Here is a 22,822-nt window from a genome sequence, read left to right as displayed (position 1 = left end):
TGCTAGGTACTGTCTCTTTAGCTTCAACTCTTAACTGAGAAACAAAGTTCAGCAGATTTATTGTTTGCCCTTGTCTTTATTTGTTTTAATGATAACTGGGTTCCAAAACCTTATTTGACCTCTTATATTTTACAGGGTTCAAACAAGCAGACAAGCTCCTGCTGTTCTTCAGGTTACCTGTACACCCCTTTAACACTGTTACTGTCCAGTACTGTCGATATGGCGGTATTAGTATTAGAGCTAAATGTAATGGGTGTAAGAAGTCATAACAGAAAGTTATGATGGAGTTATTCTTTTTTCTAGAAGTGTGTTGTTGAAAATATACACTGAAGTTAATCAGAGTCACAGTTGTCACTATGACTTTTATATCCTGTAAAAGATTGACTCATATTGACCTTATTTTAGATTGTTACACAAAATGCACCAGTAGTGTTGACATAAGAGGTCAGTGACATTCAGGCAACACTTTGGCTTCTCTTGCACTTTAAAACACGCCGAGAATGCTCCAGAACTATGTACCCATTAACTAATCCTTTATGAGTCGAGTCATGCCGTATTGTCCTGATTTAAAAAACGGGAAAGCTTTGAATTCAAATGTAGTTCAAAATAATTATCATTTATTTCATTACATTTGACTTCAGTGAAATCATGTCTCTCATTTTTATATTCAGGTAATTTATTCACCTGCGTCTGGAAATAAGCTGAGATACAGAGCTTAAGAAATACACATGGTCATGAATTTACATTTTAATCAAACAGTTGTAGCAAATAATCATTAGTGTTTGCCATAACTTCATGTACTTTTTGGTCACCACAAGTTTGGATTCACAAAAAAATGTGAGAATCAGCAATTTTTAAAACAAAAAGAAAAGAGGCTCTCCGAGAGGTATATTCATACATCAGAGGCTAAGTTTCTATCTGCATTTACACCATATACAGAAATAATGAATGAAGGAAGGCAGCTTGTGGTTGGAGATAAGTTTACAGCAAAAAGATTAAGATTTGTTACAAATATATAACCAAGTGCAATGTAGGCATTGCAGTTTGTGTAATCCTCCTTGTTTTGGTTTTCTGTGAAATGGAACAATGAGATTGAGGAAATGTTTTTCAAGCTCTGACAACAATATCCCTGCATTTTTGAAGCATTATTCAGGAATACCTGGCTGATTGAAAAAAAGGAAATGTTTGAAACAAATGAGTAACTGCTGTTAGCATTAGCATCAAGCTAGCCATCATTCATTATAATGATTTGACAGACAAATACAGTAAAGTAAGTACAGTATGTTTTTTTTTACAGTTATCCTTTCAGGTGTAGTCTAGCCCCGCCCCCTTCATTCCAACATCATCAAATCAACCACAATAACTGATTATATATCTCTCTGTAGTCTGATACATCTGCCGGTCCAGTCACAGCAGAAATGAATGATCGTCTAATCAGACACAATGACCATCATAACAGACAATTCAAAAATTGTCATAACAAAAATTCTGTTGTCTGACCCTGCCTTAACTGTAACCTCAGACCACTTTATTCAGGTGAAAATGTAGTATTTATATGGTCATTTAGTTGTGCTGTTAATCAAAGAGCAACCATATCTTGACATCTGAGGACAAAGTGTTTAAACTCTTTACTTTGTGTTAGAAGTATACGTAGTGATTGCTCTCAACAGGTTGAAACTCTGCTACTGCTATTGATTTTGATCAATTTGCTGATCTGGAGGGCATGTGATGCATGTGGTGTTGTTATTCTTTAACCCAAGATTACATTTAAAGCACGTTGTCCTTACAACAAGGTTAACAAATTAGGTTGCGTCATCTACAGGACCATTGTTTGAACTCATGTGGCTTGTGGTGAGTCTACATTGGAGGGTTATGACTTTTCAACAAAAGAAGCATACATTTATCCAATATGCCAGTATTAACAGAATAAAATTTTAGCTGATAATGATATTCAAATTTGTATTTCAGACCTAAACTTATGTTTTCATAGCACGCTACAAAGTTTAAGAGACAAAGAGAAAGACTTATACTTATTTACGTATACTACCAATATTTACTGTTGATATAGGCCAATATTAACAGCCATTTAGCAGAAAACTTCATATTTGCCAGTGCCAATAATCACAGTCTTAAGATAATGTCCGCCAATATGGATATCTAGCCAGTAATATTGTGCATCCCTAGTTGTGGCTGCTGGGGACAGCACGAAGGAGTGGGTGGAGGTGTCATATTGTCACCACACAGCTTTTTAAAATTATATGGTAGATGCACCTGAGCTGAAACTCTGGGGTTCAGTTATTCTTTAAGGTACCACCTGTCCTCAAATTTTCTACAAATTTTCAGGATTGCATGTATGCAAAAGCCTTATGTATTGTTTAAAGACTTACCATCAAGACAGACATCTCAACTCTTCTAGATTATTAATTTTAATCTAAAGTGGGCATACACTGTGCGATTTCAAGGCGACTCTATAACAGTCATGAAGAAATGTCAACTAACTGACGTTTATGATGCATGACTGTCACACACAATTTATGTGCTCACACTGCAAGGTCTGATGGTTGTGCACAAACTGAGTGCTCACAGAGTACGAGTAAAGTCGGGGAAGGACTGTGACAAAAATCTATGCAGTTCCTTTAAAAACGTTTAAAGTATACACTGAGGTTGAAGTCGTATCTTGTCATATCCTCTCTCTCTCACCCTCAATCACACACAAACACCACCCATGTCAGCTGGGGGTCAGGGATCTTTCCTGCTTGTTATTTTGTTTATTTTATTGTGGTGTTGTGGTAGGAGGGGAAAAGGAGAGCCATTGTTGCTGTTGCCATCATGATTAAAGAAGCTGCCTGATAGTTCACAAGGGAATAAAAAACTTCAGAGTTGGTTATCCTGCTCGTGGTTCTGCTCTCACAGTGGAAGTTGTCTGGAGTCATACAACCAAAATATCAAACATGCCAGAAACCCATCCAACCAGTTGGGAGCAGCTGCAGTTGGGTCATGGTCTGCCATTGGATTCCCCTGTACAACGCACGGAAAACGGTCTATGATCTGACTAAAAGTTGTTGCGATTTCCAAGCCAGCTGTGCAACTCAAAATGTGTGTCTGAATCAGACAAATTCACACAGTTTATGCTCATCACAGTTCTTCATGTTCTGTCCGAGTCTACATACAATATGTTGTGCTTGGCTACAAGAGGGACATTGAATGTTTACAAAACAAGGCAGAAGTTGCTCTGGCCTTCCCTCATCCTGAATGTATATTTAATAAAGTGTATTAAGTGTACAGTTAACTTGAAAACAATTACGATTAGGCTGCTTACCATCATCAACCCCCCTAAATAAGCCTTTACTCTATGAAAGAGTCTTTCCTGTCAGATACAGCTTCCAGTCAAAAAAGCTTGCCTGCTTAAGTGCAATCAATCCAAGTACCTCACTTGTCTTTGCTGTTAAGACCTCTCATCTGCATTTTAGGGATAACATTACTGTGGCCACCATCAATATGCAAATCAGTGAAATGATTAAAACTCTTCTAAGGCCTTATAATAGTCCCGACTGTGGCAGACCATAAGATACAGCTTAAATTTTACTATAACATCATCTTCAATATCTCAGTTTGGCAAGACATTCTTTTGTGTGCAATCAACAAATATTCATTAATCTCTCAAAGCAAAATTTTTTGTAAAAACCTGAAATTATTTGTTAATTGCAGGGAGTGTTGTCCTGACAACAAAAAAGTTAGGGCTGTATAGGACAGTAACTCTTAATTTACACAGCAGATTTAACTCTTGATTTAGTTAATTATACCCTTTAAAAAGAGGGATTATATAGATTTATATAGATTAAAAAACATTTAAATCTTCCAAGTGAAGTTTGCTTGTATTGTGCTGTTAATTAAAGGCTTGTTTTAGGTTTATGTAGAGATGCTATTCTTCATTTGTGAAATTGCTTCAAAAGAAATAGCATTAAAGCTTTCAATGTGTACTTCATAAAAGAAGACAGCTGCAGTAAAGCGGCAGATCTGCCAGTCACTTCTAGCTCGGGTGCTCCCAACAACACTGCTATATTGCACCTGCAAGTTTGTCTCAACTGTGCCTGGAGGTCAACTGGAGGTCTACACAAGTATGCCTCCGAATGATCCATGAGTACCTTTAACACGAAGTCGAAAACTAAAATTACAAGATCAATATATATAAAGGCAGCATTGTGTATCGCATTGTCATTTATGACTCAAAGTAAAAGAAATAGAGATGATTGAAACAACAAAGCTACCAGCGCTAGATTTGTTATCACAGTTAAGGAGTGTGCTGTCATTTCATAAAAAGTATTACGAAGTCAAAGAAAGACAAACAGTCCTAATGACTTCCCGGTGAGTGGGGTGAAAAAAGGAGGAGGATGAGGGGAGGAAGGACGATGCTTCACCCTTTGTATCCAGGCTGATGGTTGAACAGGAAAGAACATGGAGGTGGAGAGGAAGAAGGAGAATCAGTTTCTTAGAGCACCCCAGATGATGAGTCCAATAATAACAGCAACCACAGCCAGCACTATCATCAGGATGCATATCTTCTTCCTGGAGCTCCGCTGGAGGGAGGGAAGGACAGGATAAGGTGATTTCGTTGTAATGAATACGTATAATGTGTAATTTGATTTTGTCATACAGGGTAACAGAGTGATTCATAGCCACAGAGTGAATCATGTCACCTTGTGAGTCAGCTTTTGATTTTCTCCTGTACGCCTCCTTCTCTATGCTTGATGAACCAAAGCAAGCTGACTAAGACCCTTTGTTGGACAAGAAAGTCCTTGTGCAGGAGGCAGACCAATCATTCCTGTGCAGCTGCTTTAATCATCTTAAGCTAACTTCTTTAACATTTGAAAAGCCTCTCCTCTTCCTCAATCCTTAAGCTCTTCTTGATATATCTGACACTTCTCAATTCTGTCAGTTCTAGTGAAGTTTTACCTGGTACTCTGCAGCACGTGCCAGCTGCTGTGTGGCGCTCTGGACATTCACATCTGCTTTCTCCACATTGGCTTCTATACTGTCTGCAAAACAAAGACGGAAAAGACAAAGTTATGTTTAGAAAATGGAAAGACTGGAAAGGAATGAAATCCTGCAACCACTTTCATCCCTTGTGGACTATTCTAGGTTGAGTGTAGGAAGACTCAAGTAGGGCTTCAAACATCCACTAAACTCCTCAACATTACCAGATGTTTTGGGTTGAAGTACAGTGCATTCAGAGAGTATTCAGACCAAAAAAAGCATTTTTCTCATTAATCTACACTCAGTACCCCATCATGACAAGTGAACACAGAATTTTTGATTTTCTTTTTTACAAATATATGACAACAAGAGAACTGAAATATCACATTGACATTAGTATTCAGACGCTTTACAAAAACATACAGTATTATCTCAGGTTCCTCCCATTTCCCTTTATAATTGCTGAGATGTTTCTACACCTTGATTGGAGTCTACCAGGCCTCACAGCTGACAATGCATATCAGAGCAAAACCAAGCCATGAGGTCAAAGGAAGTTACACTTTGGAAGTTAAAATCATCTCTGAAATGTTTAACACTGAAAAACAACACTCCAGTTTTGCTATGTGTATAACCAAGTAAGCATCTTTGAATGTACAGCACATTGAACATTGATACAGATAAGCTGCAGGAGCAGAAGACCACACCACAGTGCCACTCCTGTTAGCTAGGAACAAGAAAAGGAGGCAGCAATTCACACAGGCTCACCACAATTGGGCAACAAAAGCTGTTACAACATTGAATGGAAGGGTCAGAATTTAGCACCATCAACATGTGAGCATAGATGCATTGCACCTTCTATTAAAACTTCAGGCTGGTGACAGTTGTGTGATAGTGTGGGGGATATTTTGTTGGCCAGCTTTGGGCCCCTTGGTCCAAAAAAAAAACATTGTTCAAACAATGCTGACCATATCCATCCCTTTATGATCACCATGTACCCATTTACTTATCCCTACTTCCAGCAGAATAACACACCATGTCACAAAGCTCAAATCATCTCAGCCGAGTTTCTTGAACATGACAATCAGTTCCAGTGGCCTCCACACTCACCAGATCTCAATTCAATAGAAACTTTAGAGTTGTAATGGAGCAGGGGATTGACAATATGGACCAAAATCTCTGAATAATGTTCCCAGCACCTTGTTGACTCTATACCAACAAGGAGTAAGGTGGTTATGAAGGCTAAAGGGGATTTAATCAGGTACCAGTGAGGTATACCTAAAATAAAATGGTTGACAAGCGTATATTACAAAAAACAAGACTTGTCAGTATGAGTCTTAATTAAGAGGAAGTATTCTACTGGGAAATACTCACCTATCATGTCTCCCTGCTCGTGAACCATCATCCCCAGATCCTTGAAGATGTCATTGATATCTGTGATGTCAGACTAAATAGTGCAGCATAAAAGGAGATGGCTGTAGTGATTCTGTGATAAACTTAAAAACGCAGAGCAGCTGACATACTGTACATGTTACAGATCATGTAGTTTACCTCCAGCTGTCTGATGGCCGTCTCTCTCTCCTGGATCAGCCTCAGGTCTTCTTCAGTAATGGCCTCAGACTGAGCCTGCACCTGAGAGTCACTACAGGAGGATATTATGAAGATTAGATCATGATACTTACAATAAAACTATTGATATTTTATAAAAAGTTTAAAGAAAAGCTACCTAGGGAAAGGAGAAACATGTCCAAAGCTGTCATCAGGCTGTCCTCCCTGGTCAAAGAAAAAAAAGGCTTTTTATTGTAAACATTAGGAAGAGGACATGCTTAACTCTCCGTATGGGTAAATGCTTGATTAAAGCTGCAGGGACAATAAAATTCTTTAAATATAGGAGGAATAAGGCACAAAACAGAAAAACAGTGAGCTCAATTACCAAGCCAAGATTTGTGTTATCATTTACAACAGTAACAAACCGTACCTGCTTATCAACATGAACAAACAACACTTTATTTGCTGTGACATAAGCACTGAGGGTCAAAGTTGCCAAGCAAATGTCTCCTGGGGAAACTTCGTTTACAGCAGGTGCAATTAGGACCATAGCCTGCTCCAAAGTAATGCTAGACTTCTATCCTGTAAAACTTTCAAAATTATACAACAAATGCAAAGAAACAAAAAACAAGAATGTGCCCTGGGTTGAAATTTTTATAACTAACTCTACTAAAAATTATTCATCTACTTAACATTAAAACACTGCTCCATCTGTGTGTGAAGATAGTGATTTTTTGTAGTGCATGCTGGCTAAAAAAATTGCCCTTGATTTGCTTTGAGTTCTAAATTCATGTTGTTAAATTTTACCAAAAGAGGGGCATGACAATGAAGGTGTATGGTTCAGTCGGTTGGCCTTCGCTGGCCACTCCTAGGTTACAACATTGCCATACCACTATTTATAAGGCTTTACTAAACCTGCTTTCACAAAACTTGTATGACTTATTAATGTAAACTGTTATGGCAGCAGTCTTCACTCTGAAAAAGCAAGTCACAAGACTTGCTTTTTCTATCTGCCCCCAAATCCGTCTTCAAAATGGGTAAAAGGAGTTTCAGTTTTACTGCTCCTGCAGCCTGGCATCAGCTGCATAAAAATTAGTGTCCGGTGGAGCTGGTCTCTTTTTAAAATCTTTTTAAAACTAAATTACAGAAGCTGGAAGAAGATTACTTAGGCTGTAGAAAAATCAACTTATGACTTTCTGCTCTGTGAATAAGATTTGGTTGAGCTGTGTTTGTGATTGCTCTGTTTTATGTCTGTAATTTTGTTATGTGCACTGCTACCTTATTGGCCAAGACACTCAATAGGGTTTCTCTGGTTACATGAATGCAAATAAGGCTACATTCACACTGCAGCTAAAAGTGACCCAAATTAAAACATCTTTCTAAAAGTATTATGAACATTGGTGGAGGCCTTTTGTACACACATAAACAGTGTTTTAGGTCACTGAAAACTTCTTTCAGGGTGATACATTTAGAAACTCTGCTTACAGCCTTTATGTGTAGACAAGGAAAACAGAGTTTTTGACTTGTAAGCTTACACAGTGCACTGGTTTCTCCTCTGTTTGATGTCACTGCTGTGGGATGTTATTACTTTCTTTCTTGCCATGGTAATGGTGGTTGTAGCCAAACATGTACTGGTGCCAGTGTTTGTTGCTAACTGGACTTTTGACATGCTTACACATAACCACACAGTTGGTCTCCCACTATGTCGATGAGCAGAGATGTTTGACTAAACTATGTATAGCATATGTAACAGAGCATTTGTTTCATCTTTTCATGCGGAGGAAGATGTTTTTGAGAACATATTGTGTGTGGACATGAGTATTTTCAGAAAATACCTGCTTGTGCAGACTAGAACTCAACCACTGAGTTTGCTGCTTGGTAGAAACACCAATAATGACCCCCTGTGTGACAACTGCTGACATCACCAGCTGATATTTGTACAGTTAATCCCTCCTAAATGTATGTTTAACACTTGTCTACATACTGGCCTATGCAGCAGGTTACTCACAGACACCCTGGAGCTGGCTCTCACTCTGGCCACAAACTCTCTCTCTTTGTCAGCCGCCTGCCGCTGGATTTTTTGGAAGCTGTTCAGGGCGATGGAAAACTCATTCAACAGACGCTCCTTCTGTATCTTTCTTTGTCGCTAAAACACAAACATTCACAGACAATTCACAAATCAAACATTCTGGTACCCAAGAAAACAGATGAAATACTTACCTATTTATAGTTAAGACAGAAGTCATGGTTTCAGTACCTGATCAGGGCCAACAGGTAGTGCACTGAAAGCCTTTATCAGTCTGTCGGTCTCCTTTGCTAACTGGTTGCCTTGCTGCTGTTTCTGTTGCCTGATAAACAATAGATATTTTTGTGTCATTTTGTAAAAGTGCAGACACTTTGGCCAGACATTTGAAAGGCTAATTCCTGAAAATATGTGGTAGACTCATCTACCATCTTAGCTTGGATTTAAATGTACAGCATATTTGTCTTGTTACTGTGTAAGCACTGGCATGGATTGGCTTTGTAAACTCAAGGAGAATTAATCCTTTGTGATTTACTGTGAATGATTATTTGGACATATGTTGTTCAACGCATTTTCAAACCTTTTCTCACCCAACTGTTTGGACTGTTTCTAATTTTGCAAACACAACTCAGCCCCCCCACAACTCACAGTGTGTTTCTTAACTGGCTGCTGTCCTGATCGGAGCCCAGCAGGGAGACGGCTCTTTGCAGCTCAGAGGCTGTTAAGGAAGAAAGTGAACAGACATTATTTATCTCTGCTGAATTATCTGCACATATTTAGCATGATTCATAAACCTGAGTCACTAGAGTGGGTGAAATGTCAGTGTTTGTGTGTGTATAGTTTTTATTACTCAGCAGTGTAATCTTCTGGATGTTGGAGCTGATGCTGTTAACCAAAGCACTGGGCTCCTGAGGAATCCCAGCCTGGTACGCCATGATGGACAGCTGTTAGGACACAACAACACATTCTGTCATTTCATGTGTTTAACATATCATTTCAGTGTGACATGACTAACAAAATTCATAGAAGTAATATATGACAGTAAAGTCTACAAGGAAGGTGTATATGATCTTATGCCAAACAAAACAACAAAAATCTGTGCTGTTTTTCAATTCCCTTCTCCACCTTGTCAAAATACTTTGGCCCCAATGAGAAACCCCATTAGTCAAAGGTTTAAAACCAAACTATACACATCTGTTAAAGTGGCCAATTTGACCCAAACGTGTCAGAGTGAAAACAACAGGGGAGCAGATACAGGCCCCTGTGGCACCACATGCCCCACAGAACAGGACTCAAAGAAAACACTGCTGTATAAGACACATTGAGATCTCTCTGACAGGTAAGACCTTAGAAGTCCACAGTATTAAAAGCAGAAAAGCATTAAACAGATGATAACCTTTGAGTAATCAGTCAATAACAAATCATTCATCACCTTTATAAGCGCTGTTCCAGTGTAGTGATGTACCCTAAAAGCTGACTGAAGTGTCTCAAACTGATTATCCAAAGACAAATAATTCAAAAGCTGATTCAAGCCCTGCCGCAACCTGACCCCACATAAGCACAAGAAGATGGATGGATAATTTAAGCCCACCTCCTTAAAAACTTTTGATTAACTTTTTTTTTTTTTACAGTAAAATAAGCTGTTTGGCATCAGCAGAGACAATTTGGCAACTTTTTCATAGGTGCAAAGCACATACTCAGCTTTGCTGCTCATCCCACAAATGCATGTTCCTTTCAAAGAGTTTTTTTTTTCAAAGGCTCTGCCCTTTCCCCAACGCTGTCTATGGGTGGTTTACCAGATGGATGTGTGAAACACATGAAACACATGTGTTTCACACATCCATCTGGTGTGCCAGGTTAGATGAAATTGCTTCCAACAAAAGATAGCAGATGTTAAAAAATTAAACTTGGCCAAAATATTAACAGTTCAAAGTTCCATAAATAGGCTTAAATAACTAGCATCGCAGACCTGACATGGAAGAAAGCCATTAAAAAGACACCTGTGTTTATGTTGTCAGATAAACATATAAATTCCCTTGAACTTCGTCAATTTGTCGCATTTTCAAAAGTGTTTTGTAATACAGTGGGCCTGTTGGCTGTCATTTTAGCCTGTTTAGCAGGGGGAAGTTATGGGTTATGGCTGGCTTCTGTAAGTTAGGGAACTTCTGACTTAAAAATCAGAGACCATTGCCAGTGTTTTGGTTTAAGGTGTGACCGTGTTCACTGGCGACTTCAAGCCGAATGCTCCTGCAGTTGTCGTAGTGACGACACACATTGGAGTGTCCTTACAAATACCTGTTGTTGACTTATTTCAATAAACATACTTTGGAACTAAACAAGGTATGCGTTAGGACACTTTCTGTCTACAACATGTGTTGTAACTACATCGGAAACGGGAGTTTTCCTCAAGACCGTCTGCCAGCAGACCTCAGATAACACGGTAGCACCGTAATTCGTAACACCGGTATACAAACCATCTGTTAAAATACTTCCACGAAGATAACCAACGCTGCAACGTCTGTCAGCAATAATATACAACTTAAATGAACTTTACATCGTTGCTTTAACTTTAATAAAACTAGTTTAACTCCTTCTGTCCGTTTGTGAATGTATATTTGCCTGTTTATTCTGCTTCAGTAACTGTCAGGTAGAAACAGACTATGCGGAAATCACGGAAGCTCTGCACTGACAGTAAGGCTGTGCAAATAACCATTGTTAGCTTGTGAACGATTGTCTTTGCTGAAGTTTAAGTAATTATTTCTCCTGTTATTTCCAACATGTAACCAACAGTAATCTTTCGGTCACAATCAAGGTCGTATTACAATTTTACGAGATTTCTGTCGTCTTGTGAAGAAAAAATTTTGATAGTTTCCGTCTTCCCCTAACGTGACAGTGCATTAAAATACAGTTTAACCGTGTTAATGATTATGTCCCGTTATATCATCCCTAAAGCTGAGAACAGTCATATAAAAGTTTAAACTTTACCTTACTTCTGACTTGAAGGAGCTGTTTATTTCCGGACTCACGAACACTCCCACGTCACATGACGTCGGTTTTAAGAAAGTCTGCAGCTCTGAGCATCAGTAATATCATGAAATCAGTTCTTCCCCTATTCTGATTAAATATGACCCTAATGTAAAACTTAAAAAGGAAAACTCATTTTTGTGTAAATTAAATGCATGGATATTTTATTTTAAAGTGTAAACACCTAAAAACCCAAGACTGTGAAGACTTGTAGCTAATTGTTACACATCCACAATGTTGTTCCTATTTTGTAGGTCTACTTTTACACTTTCACTTTTAATTTCTACTCTCTTTTTAATAACTCTCAAGAGGGAAACACTACAGTTAAGAAAATATTAACATTATATCATGGCTAAATTACTACCGCAATTCCAAAAAAGTTGGACTGCTGTGTAAAATTTAGATAAAATTTTGCCATTTCATGGAAAATACAGTGGCTCATTTTGAATTTGATGGCAGCAACACATCTAAAAAAAAAAAGTAGAGAAACTGCAACAAAAGCCTTGAAAACAAAGTGGTACAAATGAAAAACAGCTGGAGGACCATTTGGAATTAGGTTAATTGGTAACTGGTCAGGAACATGACTGAATATAAAAGGAACATTTTAGAGAGGCAGCTTAGAAGTAAAGATGGGCAGAGGTTTGCTAATCTGCAAAAACAGCATCTCATAGTGTGGAACAATTCTAGAAAATGTTTCTCAAAGTAAAATTATAAAGACTTTTCATATCACAGCATCTGCAGTACATAATATTATCAAAAATTTCAGAGAATCTAGAGATATCTTTGTGCACAAGAGACAAGGCCAAAGGTCACTTTTGTCTAGACATGATTCTGTACTGGAAATCACTGCATTGGCTAAGGAACACTTCCAGAAATCCTTGTCTGTCAACACAGTTTGTCGTGCCATCCCCAAATGCAGGTAAAAGCCATATCATGAAGAGAAGAAGCCATAAGTGAGAAGGATCCAGAAATGCTGACGTCTCTTTGCCAAAGCTTATTTAAAATAGACTGAGGCAAAATGAAAAACTGTTCTTTCATCAGATGAACCAAAATTTTAAAGTCTTTTTGGAAACTACTGACACAGTGTCCTGTGGATGTAAGAGGAAAGGGACCATCCAGTTTGTTTTCCTGGCACAGTTCAAAAGCTTTATTCTCTCTGATAGTATGGGGTTGCATTAGTGCCTATGGCACGGACAGCTTACACATCTGGAAGGGCAGTATCAGTGCTGTAAAGGATACAGAGGTTTTAGAACTATGCTCCCATCCAGACGACGCCTCTTTTAGAGAAGGCCTTGCACTTTTCAGTGAGACAATGCTAAACTACATACCACATCTATCACAACAGCATGGCTTCACAGTAGAAGGGTCCAGGTCCTGAACTGGCCTACCTGCAGTCCAGACCTTTCACCAATAGAAAACATTTGGTGAATCATAAAGCAAAAAAAATCCAGCAAAGAAGACCCAGGACTGTTAAATAGTGAGAATCCTACATCAGACAAGAATGGGACAACGTTCCTCTCCCAAAACTCTGGCTACTGGTCTCCTCACTTTCCAGACATTAACAGACTGTTGTTAAAAGAAGACGCACATCAAATTTAGTGGAATGGGTTTGTAAATTAGTTGATTAGAAATCACAGTGCTTTATTACTTTAGAGTTGTTGCTTTTGCTGTTTTCACAATTCTGTTTAACAGCATGAACTACAAGCGATCCCATTGTTAGTGAGTAGCTCACAGAAAACCAGGAAGTCCACTTTTCAAAGCCGCGAAGACTAAACTGGGTGGGCAGAGCTGAGGTGAACATTTTCATGATTAAAAAAGGAGCACAACTTCACTGTCCTGAAGGGGTATCAATGATTTGAATGTGATTGGTGAAATAAGTGCAGGAGGAGTAGTCCAGGTAACAGAAGTCTTTGTTTGGATATCTACTGTCACGTGAAAGCCTATGTTTGCAAATCAAGGTTCAAACTAGGCAAACTTGAGTTATGTGACTGAAATTCTTGGTAATCAACCATATATACATTTGATCCCTTTGATGACTAAAAGCCTGCCAGGTCCTGGCTGTCTCATGTCCGCCTGGTGGATTCCTGGTATTAATGTTTAACTGTATGCAAAAATGAGACCATAAAGAGGAATGTAGCCTCAGCTTAACCAACCAACTCTGCATTTCAGGTCACTGACTAGGGCACCAAAGTCACACGGAGGAAGGAATAACCCGTAAGGTTGTTATACTCATCTGGCCTTAGGCTAAGGCACTTATCAAACAGATAAGGTTACAACAAATGATTTGATGTCCTGAAGATCAAGTTCATCTCTGTTTACCTGCAGGACAAAGATCCTATCAGTCTGAAGAACATTCTTGAGCCTTTAGAGTGTTGCTGAAGTAAAAAGTTAAAGTAAATGAATTGCTTGTATGCGTACATCAGTTTTATATTTAAAAAAAACTGAATACTGTAAATACAGAGTCTAAACCTATGAAAAAGTTTTTATTAAGCTTGCCCTCAGGACCTGCCCTAGCCCTCTGGCATTAAGCTACAAGGGCTGCTTTGCTGTGGAAAAAATCCCAATCCCAGTTATTTTGATTGAAAGGGGGGTCAATCAAACATATTTACTGTGTTTTTGAAGTAGTGGTGATGCACCACTATGATATAAAATATTATAACAAACACTGAAATGTTTACGACATGTTGAACTCATAGTTTTATAGATAAACAAGTGTGACTCAGCATACAGCACATCACCTTATAGCATAATTAAATAGTAGCATTTTTTGGACCAAGTTATGATATCTGCCTTACTATACTTTCCTAACACTGCTGATGTGCCTTATTTTTCTGAAACCTTGAAATATGACTTTGGCAATTATGCTATGTGGGTAACAAAATGTTTAATCACGATTATCTTGTTTACATGATTGTGGGGAGCCAAAATTGTGATTGAAAATGGATCAACTGCCCAACTTTAAAAACTACAACCCTCCCACAAAAGTTAAACAAATATTTGTTCCTTAAATGTGTTTACTAACAAAGACAACAGCTCAGGCCAAACTGGACTTTGAATCAGGTTATAAACATGTTTATTTCTAATTCAAAATGGGCATTCTAATATGGGTCTTAATGGGATTTCCAAGGAACTGCCTTTTCCCACTCCAGAACATTCCCTTTGTTGTCTTTAAATCATTTCTATGTAGCTTTCACTGTATACTTTGCCTTATTGTCACGCTGGAAAATACATTTCTCAATCTGTAGTTCTCTTTCAAACTAAACAAAATTGTTCTCCAGGATTTTCCTATATTTTGCCACATTCGTCTTACTGTCTACCTTTACAAGCCTTTCAGGGCCGACTGCCACGAAGCATCTCCACAGCATGATGCTGCCACTTCACTGCAGGGATGGTGTGTTTGTGGTGATGTGCTGTGTTTGATGTCGTCCAAACTTTGCGTCCCGTCTGATGGCCAAAAAGCACCATTTTGGTCTCATCAGACCAAGGAACTTTCTTCCACTCGACCATGGAGTCTCCCACATTGCCTTTTGGTGAACTCTAGTCGAGATTTAATTTGAGTTTTCTCCAACAGTGGCTTTCTCTATGCCACTCTCCCATAAAACTTTGACTGGTGAAGATCCCAGGCAACAGTTGTTGTAGCAGAGTTTCTCCCATCTCAGAGAGACTCTCAGACAGTATGCAAAAAGTTACAGTGTTTTTACATGGAAAAAGAGGTCTCATCTTGTGGCATTTGATAAAATATCAATTATTGATAATTAATTTCAGGTCATTTCAAACACATGGAAAAGAGAAGGTCCTACAAAACCTAGAAAGTGTATTATTGCATTGGGCACTGTGTTTGAGCTCACAGGCATTACATAAACATCGTGTTACAGTGTATTATAGTCAATTGACCAAGATAGCATGGTTAATTATGTCATATTACCAAAGACGACTCGATTTAAGTGCTACATAATATCCTTGGAAGTAAAAAACCTTAATATTGTGATTCTCCACTTAAATGACAGCAGTGGTCGAGCTCTACCAATTTTTGGAACCTGGCTTATGTTACCTCAAAAACAAAAAACAAAAAAAAAAGTTATGATTTTAAGGAATCAGTAATCTACTAAACCCCCTTTCCTTCATGTTGTTACTGGAGACTATTGTGAACTCAGTTTAATCTCCTTAAAGTTAAATCCAATCTACTTTGAAAGAGTATTCAGCTCTGCTTTTATGGATTCATATGAGAAGCTGATATCTCTCTTAGTAAGTTCATGTTGAAAGTCTGCTGAGGACATGACCACTTTGGTATTTGTGTGTTTAATAGTGAGGCTTTTTTTTTAGTCTGATTGTATAAAGAGAGTTTAGAGTTTTATTTACTTAAATTATCTAATCAGTCAGTCAGTGTAGGTCAAGTGAACAAAGTATCACATGGACTAATATGTCTTTGAGTAGGTGTGTTTTTGATTGTGTTGGTTGAAAAAAAGTCATGCAGGGGTATAAAAGGCATCTCTCAATCCAGGGAAGATGCACTCGACACCATTCCTGTCTGCATTCAAAGCTCCTCAGCCATGATGCGTCTGGTGGTTCTCGGCCTCCTGGCCTGCGCTGTCTCTCTCAGCTACTCTGCTGTTATTTTCGACAATGGAGTGCCAGTGTTGTGGGCACAAGCGTTTGGCCAACTGGATCAGCTGCCGATACAGAATGATGTTGTGGTGCCAAACCCCTTTAACGTCATTCACCGCATGAGTCTTTACAAGATATTGATGGCTGCTACCGATTGGTTAATGCTTCCCATGGGACCAGGCGTTAATCAAAATCCTATCTGGGGGCTGCCACTGCAGCTTGCATGGATGGTGACCTCAGGTGAGATTTAATTTATTTTTACAGCAAGTGCACATAAATATTGAGCTATTTCACCCAGGAATGATCTCATGTCTATCAAATATTCCACTTTGGCAGAGAGTCGCACAGTCAACTTTTACAAATATTCCCATACCTTTTAATTCTAAAATGGTAACATCTGACACAATCTTTTAAAAGACCAAAACAAACTGATGGCATTGTCAAATGTCTTGTATCTGCAGAGCGTCTTGCAGACCCGACTAATAGTACAACCTGTGGTACGGAAGCAGATCCTGTATGTATTTCTGCAGAGAGCTGGTGGGGCTGTAAGTAGAAAACACACAGAAACATAAAAAGTATCAGGTCTATTTCATTGGTCATTCACATCTTTAAAAGATAAAGCATTTCTTCAACCAAACAGTTCTATGGTGTAGCCTGCTGATTGCTGAGTCATCACCGTGCACAACTTGAGTCAGATGATGATTCCCATCCTTTGCACAGTGACTCTCAGCTTCTTCCCTCTGGATAGAGATTTTCAGTCTCAAAGAAGAAAACCTGCATTACAAAAAATATTTTTCACCTGCTGCTATCACTGAACTTGAACAAGCTGTAGCAATATTTGCACATATCGATTTTTTCTATTGTAGTCCTACACTGACTTTTGCCTTTGCTTCATTTATGTTGTTGTTTAAGTGGTGTCTTTAAAGTGATTTTATTGGTTAATGTATCTTTCTTTTATATGCCCCTATTAGTGGAACCATAGGTACTTCAATCATTTTTTATTAAAAAAATGCTTTAACCTGAAGAGCTTAAAATGCTCTATAAAAAGTTTCCCTGAGAAACTAATAATTTAGTATCAACTGTATATCAAAATTCCAGTAATAAAGCATTTAACATCTTTTCTCTTCAGGTGAAAACTATCTAGTCTCAGTCCTGCCCTTCCTGTCAGCAGCAAAAAACAAATTCTTTGGTGAAGGAGTGCAGGTACGCGAGACACTGAATGAATGAATGAATGAATGAATGAATTCATTAATTAATCATTTTATTTCAGTTACATATATATTGATAAAAAAAATTTAAAAACAAGCATAGAAAATGATCATTTTTACATAAAAGTTTGTCAGTCAGCAACTGAAAAAGGAATAGGCTGAAGCCAGTAGCTATTTTTGCCTATTTATACAATGAGAAACTAAATCCATGATAGTTTCAAATAGAAATCAACTTTCATCAAGTTTCAGTTCACATTAACCTTTGATTATTTTTCATCAGAAAGTCTTTCTGAATGCCAGCATAGAATTACACATTTTCAGTTCATCATTAAGCCCATTCCATAACTTCTGTATTTAAGATTTGTTTTGACTTTGCAGGTTTATAGATTTTTTGAATACAAACCTCACTTGAATGCTCTTATTCGCCATACGAAACATAATTTTTAAAGTTTTTGAATGTACAATGTATCTTCCACTGATATTAAAAAATGGTTTAAGACAGTGGCTCCCTTTACATCATATTTTTGAAATAACGTAATGCTAAAGAAGATGTCCACTTCTTTGATCAGCTGATATTCAATATGCAAATAACAAAGTGATGCCACTGCAGTAAGGGCGGCAAGTCGACTTCCATTTTTCCCTTTGATAAATCCTGAAAATTATAAAGTTTTACTTTTATTGTTCAGAAAATTAGTAAGAGGGATATTTCAAAATTTCAATTACCAGATGATTGAAATGAAAGAAAAATTAATTCCATTTTTATTTCAATCTCATGCTTTCATAAAACATATAAGGTAGCCATCTGAATATGGGTCAGTCATGGAGTGTCCCTATTTACTCTAAAGTATGGGGGCTTTCTTCCTCCTTTCTCAGACGCCAATAAGACCAATCTGCACAGATATTATAAACACTGCAGCTACTATCCCTACTGTGTTGACAATGATAATAATTATGGTGATGACAGCTCTCTGTATATTTTTAGGTCCAGATGCAGTTGCCTGAGGGTGTTACGGACTTCTGCACCACACATACTGAGTGTTCATCTAAGTTCCCTGATGCCATGGCAAAATGGGACGCCTTCTTCAATGTAACCCTAGATGACAGACACAATAAATCTACATCCAAACCTTTAGAGTGGCACTTATGTTTAAAGGCTACATTTCTGGAGTAAATGTTCAATTTCTGCAATGATCTTTGTGTTTGATCAAAGGGTCTCATCTCAACGGGTTCTGAAGATATACCAGATGTTCTGAAGAAAGACAAAATCCTTGGTCTCTACTGGGCTGCCCAGATGGCTTCAACCTATGCATCCAGTACATGTGAAGCCAAGTAAACTATTTAACTCTTTCCCTTCTGCTTTGAGACAGCAAGCTTTTTAACTAGCAAGTGTTTAACTAGTCATGAAACAGTCTGAAATTAAAAATGATTATTTATGAGCTTCAAAAGCAATTGAGACCACCAGTAACAAAACAGATTATTTCTATAGTTATTTTTAATGCCTGAAATCTCTGCCTGGTTGTAGGTGTGAAATGAGACTATTAGTATGCAGCAGAAAAAGTGTTTTCTTTTTTATATTTTCCATGGTAAAGATCCTCAATGATTATCCTTAAAAATTCATATGAAATTATCTTTATTAAAGCATGTTGTTAGCAAATGCAAGCTTTCACACCAGCAGTGTAATTTCACCATGCAAGATTGAGGCTGATATTTTTTTCGAACTGTGATCATTTTTTCCAAAGTTTCACTTCCAAAGAGCAAAGATCTGGCCAGTCAAAACACAAGCTGTTGCTAAGTTGTAAAGCACTTAGAGGAGCAGAAATGTCCTCTCCAACACCACGTGTTGCTCCTGATGTGCATAGAAAGGTGTGGCAAAATTTGCCTCACAATTGTTTGCATTTTTGTGCAGCTTATTCGCATTGTCCTTAACGCCTGTAAGAGCAGGGTTTAGATCCTTCTTTCTCAGGTAGAAAAAAAAGGCTAAACCCAAAGTGTGTTCATTGTTGCACCAACTCTGCACTAGAGGGTGACACTGGAGAGGATTTCATTCCTGCCCATCCCACTCCCACAGAAATATACACCTCCCAAACCCAAACTATTTGAATAGTTGTATATATACCCAAACATGGCATCTAATGTTATATTTAATGTTTCAGAAAATTGTTTCCTTCAAACAACATTTACAACTTTCCACTCAAGACCTCTGGCTAAAGAAAAAAACAGCGATGTGCAAAAGAAGAGTAAGAGAGCAGTTCAGAAATGTGCAGAGGTGTAAGCTGGTCTGCTGTGACTAGATATCCCTAAGTTACATTTGGCCTCTATGACTGACCGCATCACCTTGCTCCAAGTCAAAAAGGGTCGTTGCTTGCATTGTTGGAGGAAGTGTTGGTTTCAGCGGTGCTGTTTCCAGTGTGGGAAATGTGGTTCATTTGACTTTTGATGCAATGCAAGTTCACTGAAAGAAAACTACAAGCAAAATGGCTGCAAAGTGTGTTCAATATGTGGTGCTTCTGTCTATTTCTCACTAAAAAACCTAACCAAATGAACATAAAAACTGCATATACATTTAAAAATTGGTCCATTGTTATGGTGGTTCAGATGGCACAGATACTAAAGCAAACAGTGAATTTTGTGCTGCTTATATAAACACACTGGAAGTGATTTTGGTCTGTTGTTCCAGTTTCTATGCTAAACTAATCCAGTCACTACTGGCTTTGACTATATATACATATAAAACACTGGCAGATGTCAGAACAGTGAAGCCCTTTATAACATCAAGTTGAACACATCTTTTAGCCTCTCTTGTCTGTCTTCTTCTCTCCCCAGGTTGAGCCACTACTCTGAACCAGAGAAAGCATTTTTAACCAGCTGGCTGAACTTGGCTGAGTTTGTTGCTGCAGCACATTTTCTATCCAGTTTGGAAAAGGCAGGAAAGTTTATAAGCCCTTTGCCAAGGCGAATCCTTAAGGTACATGCCCACAGCCTTGTCCATCCAAATATTTCCAAATTATGTCATTATGTTTCTGTATGATTTTTTTCTCTATGTCATATTTGTGCATGAAGGACGGTGATGTTGCCCCCAACATTGAAGGTTTGACTGAAGAAGAGAACAAATCACTGCATACTTTCGCCTGGCTGGACTCTCTCAACTCACAAGCACGTACGTTAGTCACACGCAGACACAGAAGTGGAGGATATAAAGATTTTTAATCATAGAGTTTTACATAATGTCCTCTCTGATTTTGTCCTCTTTCAGCTATATCATTGTTGGATTCGTGGAAAGGAGCCATGTGCTCGGTGGAGACAAGAGCGAAAGGAGCTCAACTGTTGGATGATGTCCTGTCTGCTGAGCCCTACACTTCAATCTCATTCATGGGCGTTCTCGTTAGGATGGCTACTGAATGCTTATTAGGTCAATAACAGAAACAGAAGTTATGTGATTGTATCCAATTTTTTAATTGAAAGACAATATTGAATAGATTAAAACAATCCAACTATTTGATCATATTGTGGTAGGATCTCTTCTGCATTATAGCCAGTAATCTATGAAACATGACATAAATTTGAATGGTCATTACTATATAATTCAAATGCATGTGTTGTACTTGTAATTGGAGATATGATCAACTGTGGTTTTACTTCAATAAAGGATCTCAAATGTTCATCACTGTCATCCTCTTTATAAAAAAGCACTGCATTGTTCCAGGTTCAACCATGCTTTCATTTCTGCTATCAAGTCTACTCTGGTACCTTAGCGCCTTCCAGAGGTAATTTGATGAAAATATATGCCAACAATAAGCTGAGAAAAAGCAAGCGAAAGTCCAGAAAACATCTTTATCTGATGTGTTGAGGACTCTTGATATTTTACAGGAGATGAAAGGGGTTCTTTGGAAACTTTTGACTCAGAAGAGTGTATATTCATATTTGATTGACCGTTCTTGGAAGAAATCTATTTTCTTGCATTAAAATGTCTGTAGAAGTAAAAAAAAAGCTTTGTACTCTCCTTAAGCAAGTGCATTTCTTTAGGTATGGTGTTATCCTTAAAGAAACAACCTAGTATTTCATAGCAAACCATACCATTGGACTGTATGTAATGTATCACCATTTTCTAAGGAGAGTAGCATTTCTCAGATGGTAAAAGCAAAGACTATAAAAAAATTTCCAGATTCAATAAGTTCATATGCTGTTTGATAAATTACACACAACGTCTTTTTTTTTTTTTTTACATCAGCTATCATATGTAAGCCCAAAAGGACACAATATTTGTTGAACAGGTTCAGGAGGGTTAAACAAATCTACTTGTCTGCAGTTCATGGTCATTCAACATTTTGCATAACTTTTTAAACAAAAACAAAAAAAAAACCTGAAAAAATGACCATAATATTATCATCATCCATTTTTAAAAACAGAAAACAGACAGTCAGACAAATCGACGTAATTGCGACAGTAATTTCAGTTTAATGGCCATTTATTTACAGTATGTAACTAGAGCATGTGATGATAAAAAGTCACATGGAACAAAGCATTACATATGTCACCATGAGTCAGCTGTACTGGGTTTTTAAACTCTTCTACCCACTCTCTGAGACAGTTAGCAAACAGAACAGTAACTAAACAGATCATATCTGCTTTTGATGAAACATCGATTAACCACTGCTGACAAACAAGATGTCATCAGTCTGCAGAACAGTGCTATTTGGGAGTGGGTTCTTGGAAGTTTATTAGACAAAATAGGCCTGCTTGACTGGTCAAATGATAACTCACAGATATGATAAAGTATCTACATGTTTCTTTATTTACACACCTAAAGCATATTAAAGAGTTCAAGTGTCTTGAACGAATTACTTTGCCCCATTTCTTTGTTTGTTGTTCACATTCAAGAATATTCTTCGTACCTCTGTACTTTTTTAAAAGTCCTGACGTCTCTAATGAAGTTGCGCACTTTGTCATGATTGGTGTCTCACAGTGTGCCTTATTGTCTTATTGTCTACATTTAGCTGTCATGCATATTGGACTTCTGGGGTCAGAAGTTAATGTATTTTTATTTTCTAATTCTTCAAAATTCATTTATTCATGATGAGGCAAGTTTACTCTTATTTTAAGTATTTACCTAGTTTTAGTTTCTGGTGTATTGTGTTGTTTTATTATTGTTATTATTTAAGATTTATTTTGGGGCTTTTGGGGCTTTTATTGATAGAGAAGGACAGTGGACAGAGCAGAAACTGAGATGAGAGAGCGAGGAGAGACATTGGGAAAGGGCCACAGGCCAGATTTGAACCTGGGACGAACAAGGCCATCTGCGCCCTGTATGATGTCATTTTTATCATCCTTTCATCACGGTTCTTCTGTGTTTCCTTTGTATTATTCTCTTTCACTACTCCTGTCTGTAAATTTTGCATAGGCTTTACCTGTGCTACCACAGTATCTTACTTTTTTTCTTGTGTTT

General features: G+C 37.9%; 2 protein-coding genes across 4 annotated transcripts; one reads left to right on the top strand and one right to left on the bottom strand.

Annotated features, from left to right (window-relative positions):
- Positions 1-595: 595 nt before the first annotated feature.
- stx7l (syntaxin 7-like) lies at positions 596-11,579 on the bottom strand. Of its 3 annotated transcripts, none has more exons than XM_041805196.1 (10): positions 11,528-11,579; positions 9,393-9,486; positions 9,191-9,260; positions 8,777-8,867; positions 8,528-8,665; positions 6,698-6,744; positions 6,523-6,613; positions 6,346-6,418; positions 4,954-5,036; positions 596-4,577 (listed from the first exon to the last, which is right to left on the bottom strand). In XM_041805196.1, the coding sequence occupies exons 2-10, from the start codon at positions 9,475-9,477 to the stop codon at positions 4,482-4,484; spliced, it is 774 nt and encodes a 257-aa protein (XP_041661130.1). In that variant the 5' UTR covers positions 9,478-9,486; positions 11,528-11,579; the 3' UTR covers positions 596-4,481. The 3 variants fall into 3 exon arrangements, with proteins under 3 accessions (XP_041661130.1, XP_041661131.1, XP_041661132.1); XM_041805197.1 differs by having other exon boundaries at positions 11,533-11,577; XM_041805198.1 differs by lacking the exon at positions 11,528-11,579 and adding an exon at positions 9,975-10,057.
- A 4,483-nt stretch (positions 11,580-16,062) lies between these two features.
- Positions 16,063-21,038, top strand: LOC121521304 (protein LEG1 homolog). The gene is made up of 8 exons (XM_041805195.1): positions 16,063-16,411; positions 16,633-16,716; positions 17,301-17,374; positions 18,362-18,466; positions 18,590-18,708; positions 20,203-20,344; positions 20,440-20,536; positions 20,633-21,038. Exons 1-8 carry the CDS (start codon positions 16,117-16,119, stop codon positions 20,794-20,796), a joined length of 1,080 nt encoding a protein of 359 aa, XP_041661129.1. The 5' UTR covers positions 16,063-16,116; the 3' UTR covers positions 20,797-21,038.
- The last annotated feature ends 1,784 nt before the right edge of the window (positions 21,039-22,822 follow it).

The sequence above is a fragment of the Cheilinus undulatus genome, linkage group 14 (assembly GCF_018320785.1).
Source record: "Cheilinus undulatus linkage group 14, ASM1832078v1, whole genome shotgun sequence".
Taxonomy (NCBI): domain Eukaryota; kingdom Metazoa; phylum Chordata; class Actinopteri; order Labriformes; family Labridae; genus Cheilinus; species Cheilinus undulatus.
Note: the sequence above shows the minus strand (reverse complement) of the source record. Positions and strands in the feature narration are given on the sequence as shown.

Excerpts from the sequence above, each read along its gene's own strand:
- stx7l (XM_041805196.1), bottom strand. The coding sequence starts at position 9,477 with ATGGCGTACCAGGCTGGGATTCCTCAGGAGCCCAGTGCTTTGGTTAAC. Across the intron at positions 8,666-8,776 it reads TACCTGTTGGCCCTGATCAG|CGACAAAGAAAGATACAGAA; the intron begins GTACTGAAACCA and ends TTTGTGTTTTAG. Across the intron at positions 4,578-4,953 it reads CACGTGCTGCAGAGTACCAG|CGGAGCTCCAGGAAGAAGAT; the intron begins GTAAAACTTCAC and ends CCCTCCCTCCAG.
- LOC121521304 (XM_041805195.1), top strand. The coding sequence starts at position 16,117 with ATGATGCGTCTGGTGGTTCTCGGCCTCCTGGCCTGCGCTGTCTCTCTC. Across the intron at positions 18,709-20,202 it reads TCCAGTACATGTGAAGCCAA|GTTGAGCCACTACTCTGAAC; the intron begins GTAAACTATTTA and ends TTCTCTCCCCAG. Across the intron at positions 20,345-20,439 it reads TGCCAAGGCGAATCCTTAAG|GACGGTGATGTTGCCCCCAA; the intron begins GTACATGCCCAC and ends TTGTGCATGAAG.